The 14,473-nt window shown below is 42.7% G+C and overlaps 1 protein-coding gene across 1 annotated transcript in view; it reads right to left on the bottom strand.

Annotated features, from left to right (window-relative positions):
- Positions 1–14,473, bottom strand: part of LOC117291201 — a 71,095-nt gene that overhangs the window by 16,495 nt on the left and 40,127 nt on the right. The window contains exons 29-48 of the mRNA XM_033772800.1: positions 13,800–14,116; positions 12,570–12,690; positions 11,537–11,820; positions 10,649–10,799; positions 9,514–9,930; positions 8,961–9,389; positions 8,412–8,843; positions 8,148–8,233; positions 7,277–7,613; positions 6,833–7,023; positions 5,968–6,202; positions 5,186–5,372; positions 4,702–4,940; positions 4,029–4,445; positions 3,615–3,881; positions 3,072–3,341; positions 2,288–2,566; positions 1,867–2,139; positions 1,177–1,452; positions 364–494 (exon numbers count right to left, since the gene is read on the bottom strand). Of these exons, the coding sequence (XP_033628691.1) occupies positions 364–494; positions 1,177–1,452; positions 1,867–2,139; positions 2,288–2,566; positions 3,072–3,341; positions 3,615–3,881; positions 4,029–4,445; positions 4,702–4,940; positions 5,186–5,372; positions 5,968–6,202; positions 6,833–7,023; positions 7,277–7,613; positions 8,148–8,233; positions 8,412–8,843; positions 8,961–9,389; positions 9,514–9,930; positions 10,649–10,799; positions 11,537–11,820; positions 12,570–12,690; positions 13,800–14,116 (5,339 nt within the window). The remainder of the gene's footprint in view (positions 1–363; positions 495–1,176; positions 1,453–1,866; positions 2,140–2,287; positions 2,567–3,071; positions 3,342–3,614; positions 3,882–4,028; positions 4,446–4,701; positions 4,941–5,185; positions 5,373–5,967; positions 6,203–6,832; positions 7,024–7,276; positions 7,614–8,147; positions 8,234–8,411; positions 8,844–8,960; positions 9,390–9,513; positions 9,931–10,648; positions 10,800–11,536; positions 11,821–12,569; positions 12,691–13,799; positions 14,117–14,473) is intronic.

The raw sequence follows: 14,473 nt of genomic DNA, 5'->3' as shown, positions 1-14,473 counted from the left end.
AAAGTTTGATTGACGGGTTGGGAGAGGAGGGTTACTGGTGTCCTTGGAACCTATCAAAGGCTGTCTCAGCGAGATATAAGGAAGCCTGCTGCTGAGAACTGCTGGTTCCAATTCATCAGAGGGTTAGAGGTAGGGTCATCGTTTGGTGTTTGTCAACATAATGTTGGTTTATAAGTAAAGTTTCAAGAAAGGACAATACAATAAAGGTTTTTATTAAGTGCTTTGATTTAAGCACAAAATTGTCAAGACCGAGACTCAAACCCAAACCCTGCTGGTCAGAAACACCAGAGCTTGGGTTCAGTGCTCTCGACCACTCAGCCACAACATGCAATTTTAACCAATGTTTGATCAGGGATTCCATACCGGTTTAGTTCCTGTGACGGTGACAAGGTAAGCCAAGATGAGACCGTTTGGACTCTCAGGTGCCTTGAAGGAGACGCGGATCTGGTCCGAGTCAAAGCTGATGACCTCAAAGTCTCGGACGGGTCCAGGTGCTAGAAAAATGCAGACAGAAACAAAGTCAACCATGTACAAAAAATCAAAGTCAACCGTGTAAAAAAACAAACAAGCTTTGAGTAGATGCTGTTATTGCAGGTGACTCTTTTCACTCAGGAGAAATTTGAAGTAATGAAAGCATAATACAGTATAACACTATGCGTTTACCTTGATTGAGTTTGTGACTTGTCAAACAAAACAAACCAAAAAATATCAAACATTCTGTTTAGAGCCTACATCTGTATGGACTTTGAAGGGTGTAACCATGTTTCAGCCCCAGGAGTAGATGGCAACGGCCCCTTGAGAAAATAGATTGTAGCCCACACCTTCAAGTGGCCTTCAGCCCCAGGAGTAGATGGCAACGGCCCCTTGAGAAAATAGATTGTAGCCCACACCTTGAAGTGGCCTTCAGACCTTGTGTCAGGTGACTTGCATAAACAAAATTTTTAAAAATTGAAAAAAAAAGCCTCAGCCTTCTTGGTATTATATTTCAGAGGAATTAAGGACTTTTTTACAATGTAAAATTAACCTAGGGTTGAACATTGACAAATCAAAAAGAGTAGGACTTGACCCTGTGAGTTTCGGATTAATGCACTTGAATCTATCAGCTGAGCTATCTTTGGCAATATCTTTGTTCAGAGGTGCCATTCAGTGTAACTGGTAGAGTCAACTAAAACTCACGTGTTGGGAAAGTTCTCTGCCTAAGCTGCCGAGGGCGACTCACAACATTTCCGATCTTAGTACGCACTTCAAAGTCGACGGTGACATGAGGCTGGATTCCGCTTAGCAGCATGCTGTTGGTGGTGGTGAAGAATGGAGACTGGGGAAAGAACTCAGGCTCGTTAGGAATGAAGGTAACTTCATAGCCGTCGCGCGGGCCAGCAGCGTCCTGCCATTGGAATTCAATCGTTGTAGTTGTCACTCTGACGATGGAGAGGGGACCGGGGGTGTGAGGCACTGCAGAAGGGAAGAATATAATCAAATCAGTTCAATTATTTAATAAAAATGTTCTTAATATTAAAAATAATCTGAGATAATAATAGTGGATTCTCATATAGCGTTAACAGTCCGTCACTCAATGACGCTTATGACACTTCAGCATATTTTATAAGGTACGGTGTACCCCCCTTTCCCTACTCTGTCTTCCTTGTTTTCTTGAGATCCCAGGAATCTGTAAAGGAGTTTAAGTGGGTACTTCTGAACAAGAGGAGAATGGTGTGATAAAGTATGGGAATATTGGGGGGGGGGACACACCCTCTACATGACATAGCATATGGTATATAAACGGGGGGAAAAAAGACTCAGCTAGGGTTGATGTGTTAGGCCATTAAATAATTGTTTGGAAAATAAATAAATAGATAAAATGCTTACAGGTATAGAAAACTCGCTGTATAGGAACGCTAGCCAGGTTCTCATCCACATTCTCGATGTGTGTTGTAATCGTCACCGTGTACTCACTAGCCACCTCTAATCCCTGGAACATCAGATCACGTGGTGAGTCCTTCAGGACCTTGGTCTCTGCAAGGTTGACTGACGGGCTGAAAGTCACAGTGTAGAAGTCCAACTCACCCACTGAGCTTGGCCACTCGATTCTGATTGATGTCTCGGTCGGTGTGTGAGTTATGTCAGTTGGTGCAGCTGGACCTGTATAAAGAGATCATTCAAATGCATGTGTGAGATGGTGTCCACGCATTTTTACACGTAGCAAAGATATCTTGCTAAGCAGTATTTTCTATTTCACAGCTTCATGAAACTTGGCCCTGGTGGCTAGACATTTAAATAAATTACTTACGGGTCCGAATGGAGACGGTAGCGGGGGTACTTCGCAAAACCTGGTTTCCCACAAGATTTGACACTGCGACTAGCGAGATCAAGTAGAATCTGCCCGGGGTGAGGTCAACTAAGGTCGTGCTGTCAGCCTCAGAGGGCAGGGTAATAGGCTGGGTGGATGTACCGACAGGGTCATAGGTCACCTCGTAGTGGTCCACGATGTAGGTTCTATCGATGAACCACTGGAGGTCGATTGTTGTCTCTGCTCTACCTGTGCTTATGAGAGTAGGTCGTGATGGGTCTGGAAAATAGAGGACAAGGGAGAAAAAGGGTAATTCAGCAGAAATTAACTCCCAAAAAATGAAGCATATAATAATAACAGTGGCTTCTTACTGCCGTTCAGTGACACTCCAGGCATTTCATCATTCAGTATTTCCTGCAAGGTCTTGTCGATCTTTGCTTGTGAGACTAATACCTTTACATGTAACAGTTTACAAAGTGCTGTGGCACAATATGTTGACAATCAAACCAGGAACACCGGGGAGAACCCCTTCGCTTATCAATAAGTGCACTGGGTTCTTTTACGTGCATATACACAACACACAGGACCAACGCCTTAAAGTACCATCCAAAGTGTCATGCTTAAGGACACATGTGTCACGACCGGAACTCACACCAACAATCTGCGAACCAGAAACATCAGAGCTCGAGTCCGGTGTTCTTATCTGGTCGGCCACATTACCCCATAAAAAAGTGCTTTCATAAATGGTCACCCCGACACCCAGATTAACTCCCCACTCCCTTACCTGTATTTGCCAAGACAGTGCTGGGTGCGCTTGGTACATTCCCACTGACAGTAGTAATGGTGACATTGTACGACCGCGCCGCCAGAAGGCCAGTGAATGTCAACTCCCGATTCTGATTAGGGTAGACGTTGAACGGGGTCCGGGGAAGACCGTTGTCGGAGGGGTCGAGGGTGAGGGTATAGTAGTCAAACATCCCAGAGGCTGCATCCCAAACAACGGTCAACTCAGACGACGTCACGCTGTCAAGCTGGAGGGTGACTGCATCCGGTTCTGGAAGGTGAATTTCAAATATTGGTGTTTAGTTGCAACGACAGAAACAAAATGTGTTTAGAACATCATTTTGTTTCACCATGAAATAATTGGAACCCATCTGGTCTGCCATTTTGATGGGGAACAGAGCTCTGCCAGGCCCCACCAGAATACGCCTGCAACTGCCCACAAACTCTGTACTGCTATAGCAAGCAATCTCAATGCATGCGTGGCAACACTTGAAAGCAGGGATAGTGAAGATACTTATATGAAGGTTCGTAAAGTTTCACCCACTTGTACGCTCTTCCAGGACGAAGGGACCAGCCTTGGTGTCCGCTCCATCCATTAGAGTCAGCTCGATGGTGTAGAGCTGGCCGGGGACCAGTTGACTGAAGTCTAGCGCCCTCTGGAGATTCCTAGGAATGGAAAATGGTGAGTTGGTGATGCCGTCTGGTGGCGAGTACCTCAACACGTACAGGTCAAAGTCACCGAAAGCTTCTGTAAAAGCAACGCTGATTCTTCTGTCTGTAACCTCCGTGGCATACAAGTCAACAGTCTGAGCTGCAGGAGAAAAAGGAGGACAAAACAAGGACATTTAGAAAAGTTTTCAGTAAATTGAAAATGTATAAATACATAGACTGGGTCTTTATAGGTCTGATAGTCTTTTCTGCTCTGAGCCCTATGGTATGAACTAATGGGAAAACTTACTGAAGCACTGTAGTTCAACACAACTGACTAGACTTGCATCCGTTGGATAGCCGCCTAGGACAAATGGGACACCAGTTTGCGTCGCTAGTCTTACACACAGATATGTTGTGTCTACACAGATCATCCCAGTAAGGTCAAGGGTCACCACCAGACCATCAAAGGTCAACGGGGTGCCGACCAGGACTTCTTGGTTCTGCTGGGCGGTGGAGAGTGTGGCTTTGACTGGTGCGGTTTCCACTCCACATCCATCGCCACAATTGCTTGCAAAAACATAAAGGTCCCAGCTGTTGTCGGCTTGAAGGCTGCGGCTGTTGGACCACGGTGTGAACAAAACGTCCAGATTGAAGGATGCAGAGTTATCACTTTCAAGGAGCTCATTTGAACCTAAAGTCAATCGGCCGGAGTCTATGGCAACACCTGAGTAAAGGAAAACACAAAAATACATTTAGAACAATATGAAATGGTTTTGCACTAATTCAATACATGATAAATAGTGTATGAAAATGGAAAACAAATACTATGACTAGTAAACTTGCAGCTACAACCGAGTGTAAGTCTTTATTGAGAGGAGTCTGAAACGAGCCAGTGTGGTCTCTGTATAATCAAACTTCCCGATTCAAGTTGAAAACAAAATCCAGAGGGAGCCCAGCCCTAACCCGGACTTGTGACTTACTAATGCAGTTGGTCTCTACGCAGTCCGTTAAGGAGTTATCATCGGGCAATCCCGTCAGGCTGAAATCGGGTTGTGCACCAGCGCCCTCGCCCAACGTGACGCAGATGTAACGCATCTCTGCACAAGGTATTCCTGTGAAATCCATGGTGGCAATCAGATTCTCTAGGGTGAGCACCGTGGCTGGGTCGAGGCCACGCCCACTTTGAGAGGGAGAAATGGTTGCGTCTCGCTCTGATCTCCTGCAAATAAGTCATTTAAAAAAAACAGTTAGTGATTATTATGCAATTGTGATTGATTTAAAACTGCAAGCATTACAACACAGGACTGTGACATCAATCTGTAAAGAGACGGTGGTACACGCTATTGTGTGTCAGACCCAAAATATTGTTTCTCTTAAAATAGCACTTCAGTTACGCTCGAGTTTGATATTGCAAATCATATTAGATGATATTAAAGGGTCAAACAGTGGGAGGGTTAATAATACCTTGTCCCTGTACCATCAGCTTGGGGAGTCACGAAGACTGTCGCTCTCCACAGGTTGTCCCCAGTGATCCCTGCGCTTGTAGGGGAAGCGGTGACGTTGAGTTCCAAGCGAACCTCCTGGTTTGGCCTCTGCTCAATGAAGGGGTGGTTGGTGATGATGGTACTTGCTACGCTCATTACTTGCACACCTACATGTACAGCAAATCAAAGAGTTGCAGTTACTCATTGTATCGACCCCCAAAAACACACCATTATAGGGAAAGTATTGCTTATAAAATTCATTTGCTCTGGAGAAACTGGCCAAGAACCTCAATGAAGAGAAGACAAGGAAGGAAGTGTTGGTCTACGATATTGGAGGAAAACACCGCAGACTTTATTCCAGGGAAAACCCATGCATTCAGGGAAGGACTGAAACCCAATCCACAAAGTGCTGCTGGTGGGATTCAAACCGGGGTCCTAGAGGTGAAAGGCGAGAAAAGATAACACTACACCAACCTGACCACCCATTGCCCAATGCCAAGCCCTCTTTTATTTAAGCTTTTTAATCCAAAGAAAGAAATAATAATCAATGCTAGCTTTTTTGCTTAATGCTTAGGTCCAGTGGTGTCCTCGAAATAAGATGGTTCTCCATGCCTTTCTGTTTCCCATAGCCGTCTTGAAATCTGCTGGTTCCAGACCCGAAGTGTGTCAGTGTAGGTTAGTGCTGATGTTTCAGGTTTCCTCCTTTCATGCTTAGGAAAGAAACATTACAATACATAAACCTCCAATCTTTTACACACTCACCATTGCATTCCGTTGCAACACATTTTCTCAGCCCAGACATTGTCACCGGTGTATTAATGCTGTAGAAGGGTTGAGCCATGTCCCCGCGCCACACTTCAACGCAGAGGTACGCCATTTCAGTGCAGTACAAGTTGGCCGTCGTTAGCGTTACTGTAATGTCAGTAAGGCTGCTGACCATCCCAGCGGTAATAGGGACTGCTCCATGTATGGAGTCTAGAACTGCGTCGGTTTCAGCCTGTGAGAGAAAACTTATTTATTCTTTCACAAAATAAAACAAATTCTGAAGCGCTTTTCCAACATTTCATCAAAGTGCCTTATTACTACCTCTGTTCATTTGGGCACATCTCAACTCTTTTGGAGTATGCAGCACCGACAGCTTAAGTGGCGCACAGTTTCTAATCATGTAATGAACCTTTAACTTCTTGGTTATGAGAATCAATTATATGTAAGTCAAGAACCTACAATCATGACCTGGATTCAAACTATACATAACTCGGCCATCAGGGTCCAAAATAATATAAGCTGATTCAGCAGCTAGTATTGCTTCATAATTTTCTGCTAAGCAAAAATGGGCAGGATACCAGTCACATATAGTATATGTGAGATGGCAGTTTGGCTGGCAACATTATTTTAACAAGCGTAATTCTGTTGTGTTTTGCTACGTTTCCTGCTTACCCAGCTTAATGAATTTGGGCCCAGAACTTGAGTTTGATGCTCTAGATCATTTGGCCATGACACTTCATAAAAGTTGAAGGAGACCATCCCTTTCTTATTCTGTGAAGATGTGATGAAGTGCTACATAAGAACCCAGTATGATTAATAATACATGCAATGATGGCTCAATTCCTCTCTCCAATGCTCTTACCTGTCGTGTGCCGGCGCCGTTCTGATCGGCAGACAGGAACACTGTAGTCTTCCACAGGTCCGTCCCGCTCACAGTGGCTGACGTTGGACTGGCCAAGACGCTGACGGAAAATATCACGCTACTGGTTGCTGCCAACTCACGCAACGGAGTAACACTGTTGTCCACCAGACTATTAGGCGAGAATGACACGCCTGGCAAGACAACAAACAAACAAAATATATAGATTTTAATTTGTTTGCTTTGTTGTTTCTGGTTTGGTTTTACATTTCTTCCGTTTCCCTTGTAATGTATTGCTTTTCATGCTCTTATATTGTTGAGGTCCAATAAATAATAGCAAAAATGGAAAAAAATAATTATTAATTTTGCAGTGCGTATGTTTTTCAATTTTGTTTACACCAAAACTGTCTGTATACTTCCCCTGAGGCTAACAGAAGCTCCACTTACCAGTGCAAGTAAACTCCTGCGTAACCACAACGGATGAAAGAGTCCTCCATTCCAGAGTGAACCCTGGATTAGCATTAGGGTTTGTGATGACCACAATCAGATAGCGGACATCTGAGCAAGAAAGCCCATCAAGATTCAGGTCAGCCACAAGGTTCAGTTGGATTGTCTCCCCCTTCAGGAGATCCTTATCGGCATCAGTGCTGGTTAAGATGCCGCTCGTGTTTGCTTGGAATACCGTCCCTGCTGCGAGGGGGTCCTCGTTGGAGAGTTTGACCTCAGCTGACCAAAGGTTGACCCCTATGGCACTACCGCCTGCTGCGTCTGATGTTAAAGTCACCTTTGGGTAAAGCGCAAAGAGACGGTTATTGTGAAATGTGCTAGTTGTTATTATTTTTAATTATTTGGGGAGGAGAGAGAAGGGGGGGGGGGAAATGGAAACCAGCTGACCTTTAGTGTCTTCTTTCAAAGATTTAGTACACACTTGATTTGGTTCCACCAAATGTTTGAAACAAACTTGCTTGATGTGGCATGGTGTACCCTCCCTTACGTGTCTTCATTGAGTCCTTAAAAACTGTTCAATTCTTGAGAGGATTTTTTATAATTATATTTTTTTTTTTTTTAATTTGTATCCACTTGTTTATTTATTTATGTTTTTTGGGGGTGGGGTACTTCTGTACAAGAGGACAAGAGTTTGTTCAAGTATAGGAATTTTTAATTTATTTATTTATTTATTTATTATTACTTATTGGTTTTTTTTTTTTTTTTTTTTTTTTTGGGGGGGGGGGGCTGCCACATTTTATCAGGCATGGTTTAGTCTTGCTCAAGGACACAAGTGTCATGACCGGGATTTGAACCCACACTCTGTACTTACTGTAAGATCGACAGGATTATTGGTGGCATGTTCCACGAATGGAATTCCAGAATTAATTGTCAGCTGCTCGCTTACGATTCTTATCCCTGTATCAAAACAAAACAATACAAGACACATTTTTAGGTAAGCATACTTTGTTGCACTGAGCTACTTTTTGGAGCTTTTTCAGTTCTATCAATTCAGTTCATGCTTTATTTTAGATCTTGTTCGGACACATACAAATTGTTATCCCACTACATTCGCAGCCGAAAAACACACACTTACCTTTGCAATCAAGCCTTGGAGTGCAGGCTGTTAAAACTGGGTCACTGATATCAGGGGTCAATGTAAAGCGTGGTTCGGCGTTTAACCCTTTGGTCAACGTCACACAGATGTAAGGTACCTCATCACACCTTGCCCCCACTAGGTTCAGCTCAGCCTCAACAGGTATTGTGTACAGCCTCCCGGCGATGATATCAATCATGGAAGGTGGAGAATACGGCACTGTGACTTGGTGCTGTGAGGCCAGTACACCGTCTCTGCTAGGGACGGCTGTTGCAGCCACCTGAAGTCGGAAGAGGTTCACCGGGTCAATGACGCTGGCGCCGGTGGGGTCGGTTTGGAATTCAAAGTCAAATGTAATCGGATGACGGGGCTCATTGGAAATCAAAGGCTCTCCAATTAAGACATCCAGGCGGGTGGACAGGATGTGCAGACCTGGGTGGGAAAAAACCCAAATTAGAAATGAAAAGTCACAAGGTTGAGATTTAAGAGACAGAGTAAAAAACTCTGACAAATCAATAGACAGAGTAAGGAATGAGACTGGAACCTTACCTTTACATTCAATGGCCCTTGAGGCTAGCAGAGCCGTTTGATCCGGTAAGGGAACCAGTGTGAAATCTGGACTAGGTCCTGGTCCTTTACCCCACTCTGCGCATACATAATTGATGTTCTCACACAAGGCATCAGGAAGCGGCACCATGGCCCTTACGTTGTTCATTAGGAGCACCGCCCCCGCGCTGAGTGGCTTATTTAGATTAGACACGCTCAGTGCAGAGGTGACTCGCTGGGAAGTCACGGTGGCGCAGCTCTCTGTGTCGCTCGTGAAAATGTCCACCGACCAGAGTCCAACTCCGGAGATACTTGAGCCGGGGCCATTAGAGGATATCCTCAGATTAAGGTCAAAGGTCACTTCAGAGTCGCTCTCGACGATCAGACTACCGGAGTTCACCTCTCCGATTTCAGTGTTGGTCACCTCAACACCTGCCAAAACAAAATCATACAATTTTTTGCTTACCAAAAAATTCTTAACATTATTCTCTGCTTTAGTAGCTCAAAGTAATTGGACCCCACGTATGATTTTTTTTTTAAAGAGTAAATCTTGTACCTTTGCACTGAATTTCAACTCCTTTTACAATATCTCCGAACAGTGTGAAGTCAACGCTGGTTGCTGCTCCTACATGAACCTCCAGACACAGATACACATTGGGCCATGGTGGACACTTCATCTGATAGTCCAAAGGTACATCCACATTGAAGTTAATAGTGCCCCCCTTGAGAAGGTCCTGGCTTCTTTCTTCAGGTGAGATGACAGCATTCGTCAGTGCCACCTCTTCAGCGTCACCGAGGCAATCAGGGTGGTTGTTCAAGTAGGCTTTAAACTCCCACAGATTATCTCCAATGACGTCCTCCTTTGCGGCATCAGACGTTAAGTCCACGTCGAATAAGAATATTTGGTTGTCTTCATTCTCATGAAGGATATTGCCACCGGTGCCAGTCAAAGTGAAATCTACAATTTTCACGCCTGGAGCACACACAAAAACAAATATAGAAATAGTATTGTCTGCAAAACAATTATATGAATAATCTCATGCACAATGTAGCTACTACATGTAGTATCATTGTTTGACTTATATCAGACTGGGTTTAATTTGATAAGCTTACACAATGCTCCTTGTGCTCACTAATAGCCAAATATCTTAGGAAACTAGGACTTTAAATAACTGTTAAAATTCATTGTTAGTTTTATCAACTGTATTTAATTCTTTTAATTCTTGTGGCGTGTTGTGGCTAGCGGTCTAGTTCCCCGGACACAAGCTCAGGTGTTGTCAGCAGCTGAGTGTGGGTTCGAATCCTGGTTATGACACTTGTGCCCTTGAGCAAGACACTTAACCATAATTGCTTCATTATTCATAAGGTATTTCATTGTGATCCACCAGACGATTTGGGATATTAACCCAAACCAATTGTCACCAGGCGCATGTTGCCACCTACTCCTAGGGCTGAAACAGGGTTACCACCTTCACAGTCAGTGAGGATGTAGGAATGAGTATCATCCACCACGTGCCTTGGCTGGTGGAGCAGAATGCACTGCTGGATTAAGGGCACAAGTGTAATGACTGGGATACGAACTCACACTCTGCTGCTCACAACATGGAACTATAGACCGCTGGGCCACAATATGCCGCAAAATGCCCCCCAAAATTTGAAAACCCACAACATCGTTGACTTTGTGTCCCTACCATTGCAATCCAAGGGGGCACAAGTAATTAGAGCGTTGTCATTGGGGTTGCCCTGCAGGGAAAATGGCGGTGCTGGGGTGTCACCCTTCAGTATCTGGGCACAGAAGAAAGGTGTCTGGCGACAGTCAGTATTCTGAAGATTCAGAGTCACCTACATAAAGAAAACAAATTACAAGTTGAATAGGATGTCTGGTCCAAACGGAGAACTTCTGCCAGTTTTGTGGTGGTTTATTTTGTGGTTGAGTCACACTTTTTACAGAGATAAAAACTTTTGTAATCTCTGTCCTTGTATGTTATATAATGACTAGTTCTTATATAGAAGGGCTCCATGTTGACATTGGACTGCAGGCCTGAGGTCAGTGATTATAGCATTGGGTCAGTAAACTCATGATTAGACAAGTCAGGCAATCTTGTGTTGTTGGTTGGAGATATAATTCCAATCTCAATCATTTAGACTCTGGTCTTGTAATATAAATTCTGGTGTGGTAAAATAGTGAGTTGTAGGCCCTGCGGTTTTGAGGAATTTTCCCCCAAATTTGAGCCCTGATTTATAGAGTATTTTACAATAGAGTGTCAATGCCCAATACATTAGTGTCCTCACCAATTGGGCCAATAGCATTCTAGACCACTACACCAACACGACCGCCCTACACAGTTCAAGACCAAAAACAATTCCAGAAGAAATGTTGAAATTTACAGTTTTTCACACTGTATCAAACTTGCTATATCATCAACAGAGTCTTGTCCTCCGGAAAATGGCTAGTGTTTTTTTTTTTTTTGGGGGGGGGGGTATGTTCCTCCAATAAACAGGCTGTATCGTGTAACAGTAATTATTAGGTTCTACATGAAAACTTTAAGATAATTAAGAAAAAATGTGAGATGGCATACCGTACGGCCAGGGAAAGAAAGTACGGCAATTTCTTGAGACAATGGCGCGTTGGTTTGATCAGGAGTCAGGGCCACTGGTAACTCATATGCCTTCCTATGGTGGGAACCATCTGATCGACGGTTAGCAAATACATTGAGCTGCCAGAGTCCTGTGCCCTCAATAGAAGCCCCACTGGGGCTGTGCATTGCTTGAAATAGAAAGTTGACAGTGTGTGAAGGATCATTCTCAACAGGAATCAGCTCCCCAGCTCCGATAATAACTGTCGCATCTTCAATTTCAACGCCTGTCATAAAAACAAGAGAAACAAGAAACAAAAATAATAATCAGCTTTTGAAAATTAAAGGCAATTATTTGGCCTCTTGTAACCAAGAATCAATGAGTCTTTCAGAAGATTCCAATTTTGTAGAGTTTCTTAGGCATACAAATAGGCAAGTTCAGCAACATCATGCTTGTCAAATTAAAGGTTACCAGCAAAAGTACCATCTAACATGTACCATCTGCGACGGTATCCTGCTAATTTTTGGTTAGCAGAAATTTGTAAGCAATGTATTCTGCTTGAGACAGCTTTATGAAATAGGGCCCCTGCCTTCCCTTCGCTAAAAAAACATTTCAACTCTCACTCAACTCATACAAGGGATTAAACCCCAATTTTCATAGGTTTGTTTCATGTGTACTGTTGATTGCATGAAACATCAACACTATTTTGTCAGCTCTACCAATCCTCCATAATTCCTTTTAAAGGTATTATGGAGGACACACTTTCTTGGGATGTAGGGAGCGCTAGGTCTGAAAGGAACTAGCACTCATATCTCAATGTTGTGTCAGATTTAAGCCACATCCGATAAAGCGGCTGCAGCTTAATGGCTTTGAATGTTGCTATGGATGTTGTTATGGGTGTTGTTAAGGGTGTTCTATACTTCAATTCATCATGGTGTGGAAATCTAGTTGTAGCCGTAGCCAGCTGCCAAATCGGACTAGGCCTCACTCTTGCCCCTCAGAAAATCTTAAGCACAGCCGCCTTTTCTATATTACCTCTGCACATGACACTCTCACAGCCAATAAAAACGGAATCATCCCCGTTCTTTGCCGACAAGGTGAAGAGAGGGGTTGGAGCGGCATGACGCTGGAGGCGAACACACAGCCAAAGTCCACTCTATGAAATAATCAAAAAGTTCAAATTGAGATGTTTTATGATGACTAGATAATGAATAAAGGAATGATGACTTCTCAAGACCTGTCATACATGTAGGTCAAAGAAAGACCAAAGAAAGGTCAAAGAAAGACCCGTCAAAGGTCAAAGGAAAGCATGTCAAAGGTCATAGAAAGACATGTCAAAGTTCAAAAGAAAGCAAGTCAAAGGCCATAGGAGACATGTCAACGGTCAAAGAAAGACCCCTCAAAAGTTAAAAGAAAGTGTCAACGGAAGACCTGAAAGTTTTGTTTATTTTTTTTAGGTCTTAACTGTAGCCACAGGCCTTCATTTAAAAAAAAATCGAGGAGAGCTGTACATCGCTCTCCTTAAATCAAGAAAGTGAATTTAAGGAGAGTAATTTGCTAATCGCTCTCCTAAAATCATTAAAGTGAATTAAGGAGAATAATTTGCTAATCGCTCTCCTAAAATTATTAAAGTGAATTAAGGAGAGTGATTTGCTAATCGCTCTCCTAAAATCATTAAAGTGAATTAAGGAGAGTAATTTGCTAATCGCTCTCCTAAAATCATTAAAGTGAAGTAAGGAGAGTAATTTGCTAATCGCTCTCCTAAAATCATTAAAGTGAATTAAGGAGAGTAATTTGCTAATCGCTCTCCTAAAATCATTTAAGTGAATTAAGGAGAGTGATTTGCTCTTCTCACAAAACCCAAGTTTAATAAACACTCAATAGCACAATAGTTATCCGTTTTATTGCTAAATTTATTGAGTTAACTTAAATCAATCATGATTTTTTTGGCAATCCCATGCCATACTATTCCAGTGCAATATAAAAGACCAGCAGAAGAAAGATAGAACAAAATCCACAAAAGAATGATTCAAAATTAATGTAGATTTGGTTTAATATAAAATAAACACACCCAAAATCAGACTTAAATATTCAATTTAAAGTTAACCTTCAAAGCGCATCAGTGCATCAAGTTTATTCATATATGAAGAAGGGGCAAAACTTCCTGAAATTGATTTGAAATGTAAAATACAATACAATGTTTTGCACTGGCATGTCAAAAACAATAACATCACTTCTAAACATCATAGCACTGTGGCTACTTACATCTGGACAAACTAGATTAGACAGGTCAATAACAGATGTCAAATCATTCAACACCAAGTCCTGACCAGCCCTCAGCTCAATATTACTGTCGATTTGGGAGAGAGGAAACGTTTCCTTGCCGATGGTGATGTCTTCGTCACCGTTGGCATGAGGAGTGTAATAGTAAGAGACAGCCCACAGGTTAGTGCCGTCGATGCTTGCTGCGTCCCCAGCTGATAATGACATCATTGAGAGTATGATAACGACAGAGTTGGACCGCTCCTTTATAGAGCTACCTTCTGTGATACTTGAGATCACCGTCGACACAATTTCAACACCTGGAGAAGCAAAAATGTTCAAATGCCATGAATGTCAAATAAGAATTGCTAATGATCGAGTTGGCAGGAAAAAGGCAACCAGAATTTGCAACAGCTAATTTTATCTTCAAAATGAGAATAACTCTCTCTGGCTAAAGGACACTCACTATGTGGACCTGAACCTACTCTAACACCTAGGTATTTTTAAATTTTTTTAATTTGTTTTTATTCATTAATTTTGTAAAACAGTAAAAAAAACAATAACAACAACTCCAAAAACACAAGACAGGTAAACATGGACAAAGGACAACTAAAACAAAGGACAACCAAGGTAATCTCCCGAACTCGCTAGACCACAACATTATGATGTACACCTTG

The sequence above is a fragment of the Asterias rubens genome, chromosome 6 (genome assembly GCF_902459465.1).
Source record: "Asterias rubens chromosome 6, eAstRub1.3, whole genome shotgun sequence".
NCBI classification, from domain to species: domain Eukaryota; kingdom Metazoa; phylum Echinodermata; class Asteroidea; order Forcipulatida; family Asteriidae; genus Asterias; species Asterias rubens.
Note: the sequence above shows the minus strand (reverse complement) of the source record. Positions and strands in the feature narration are given on the sequence as shown.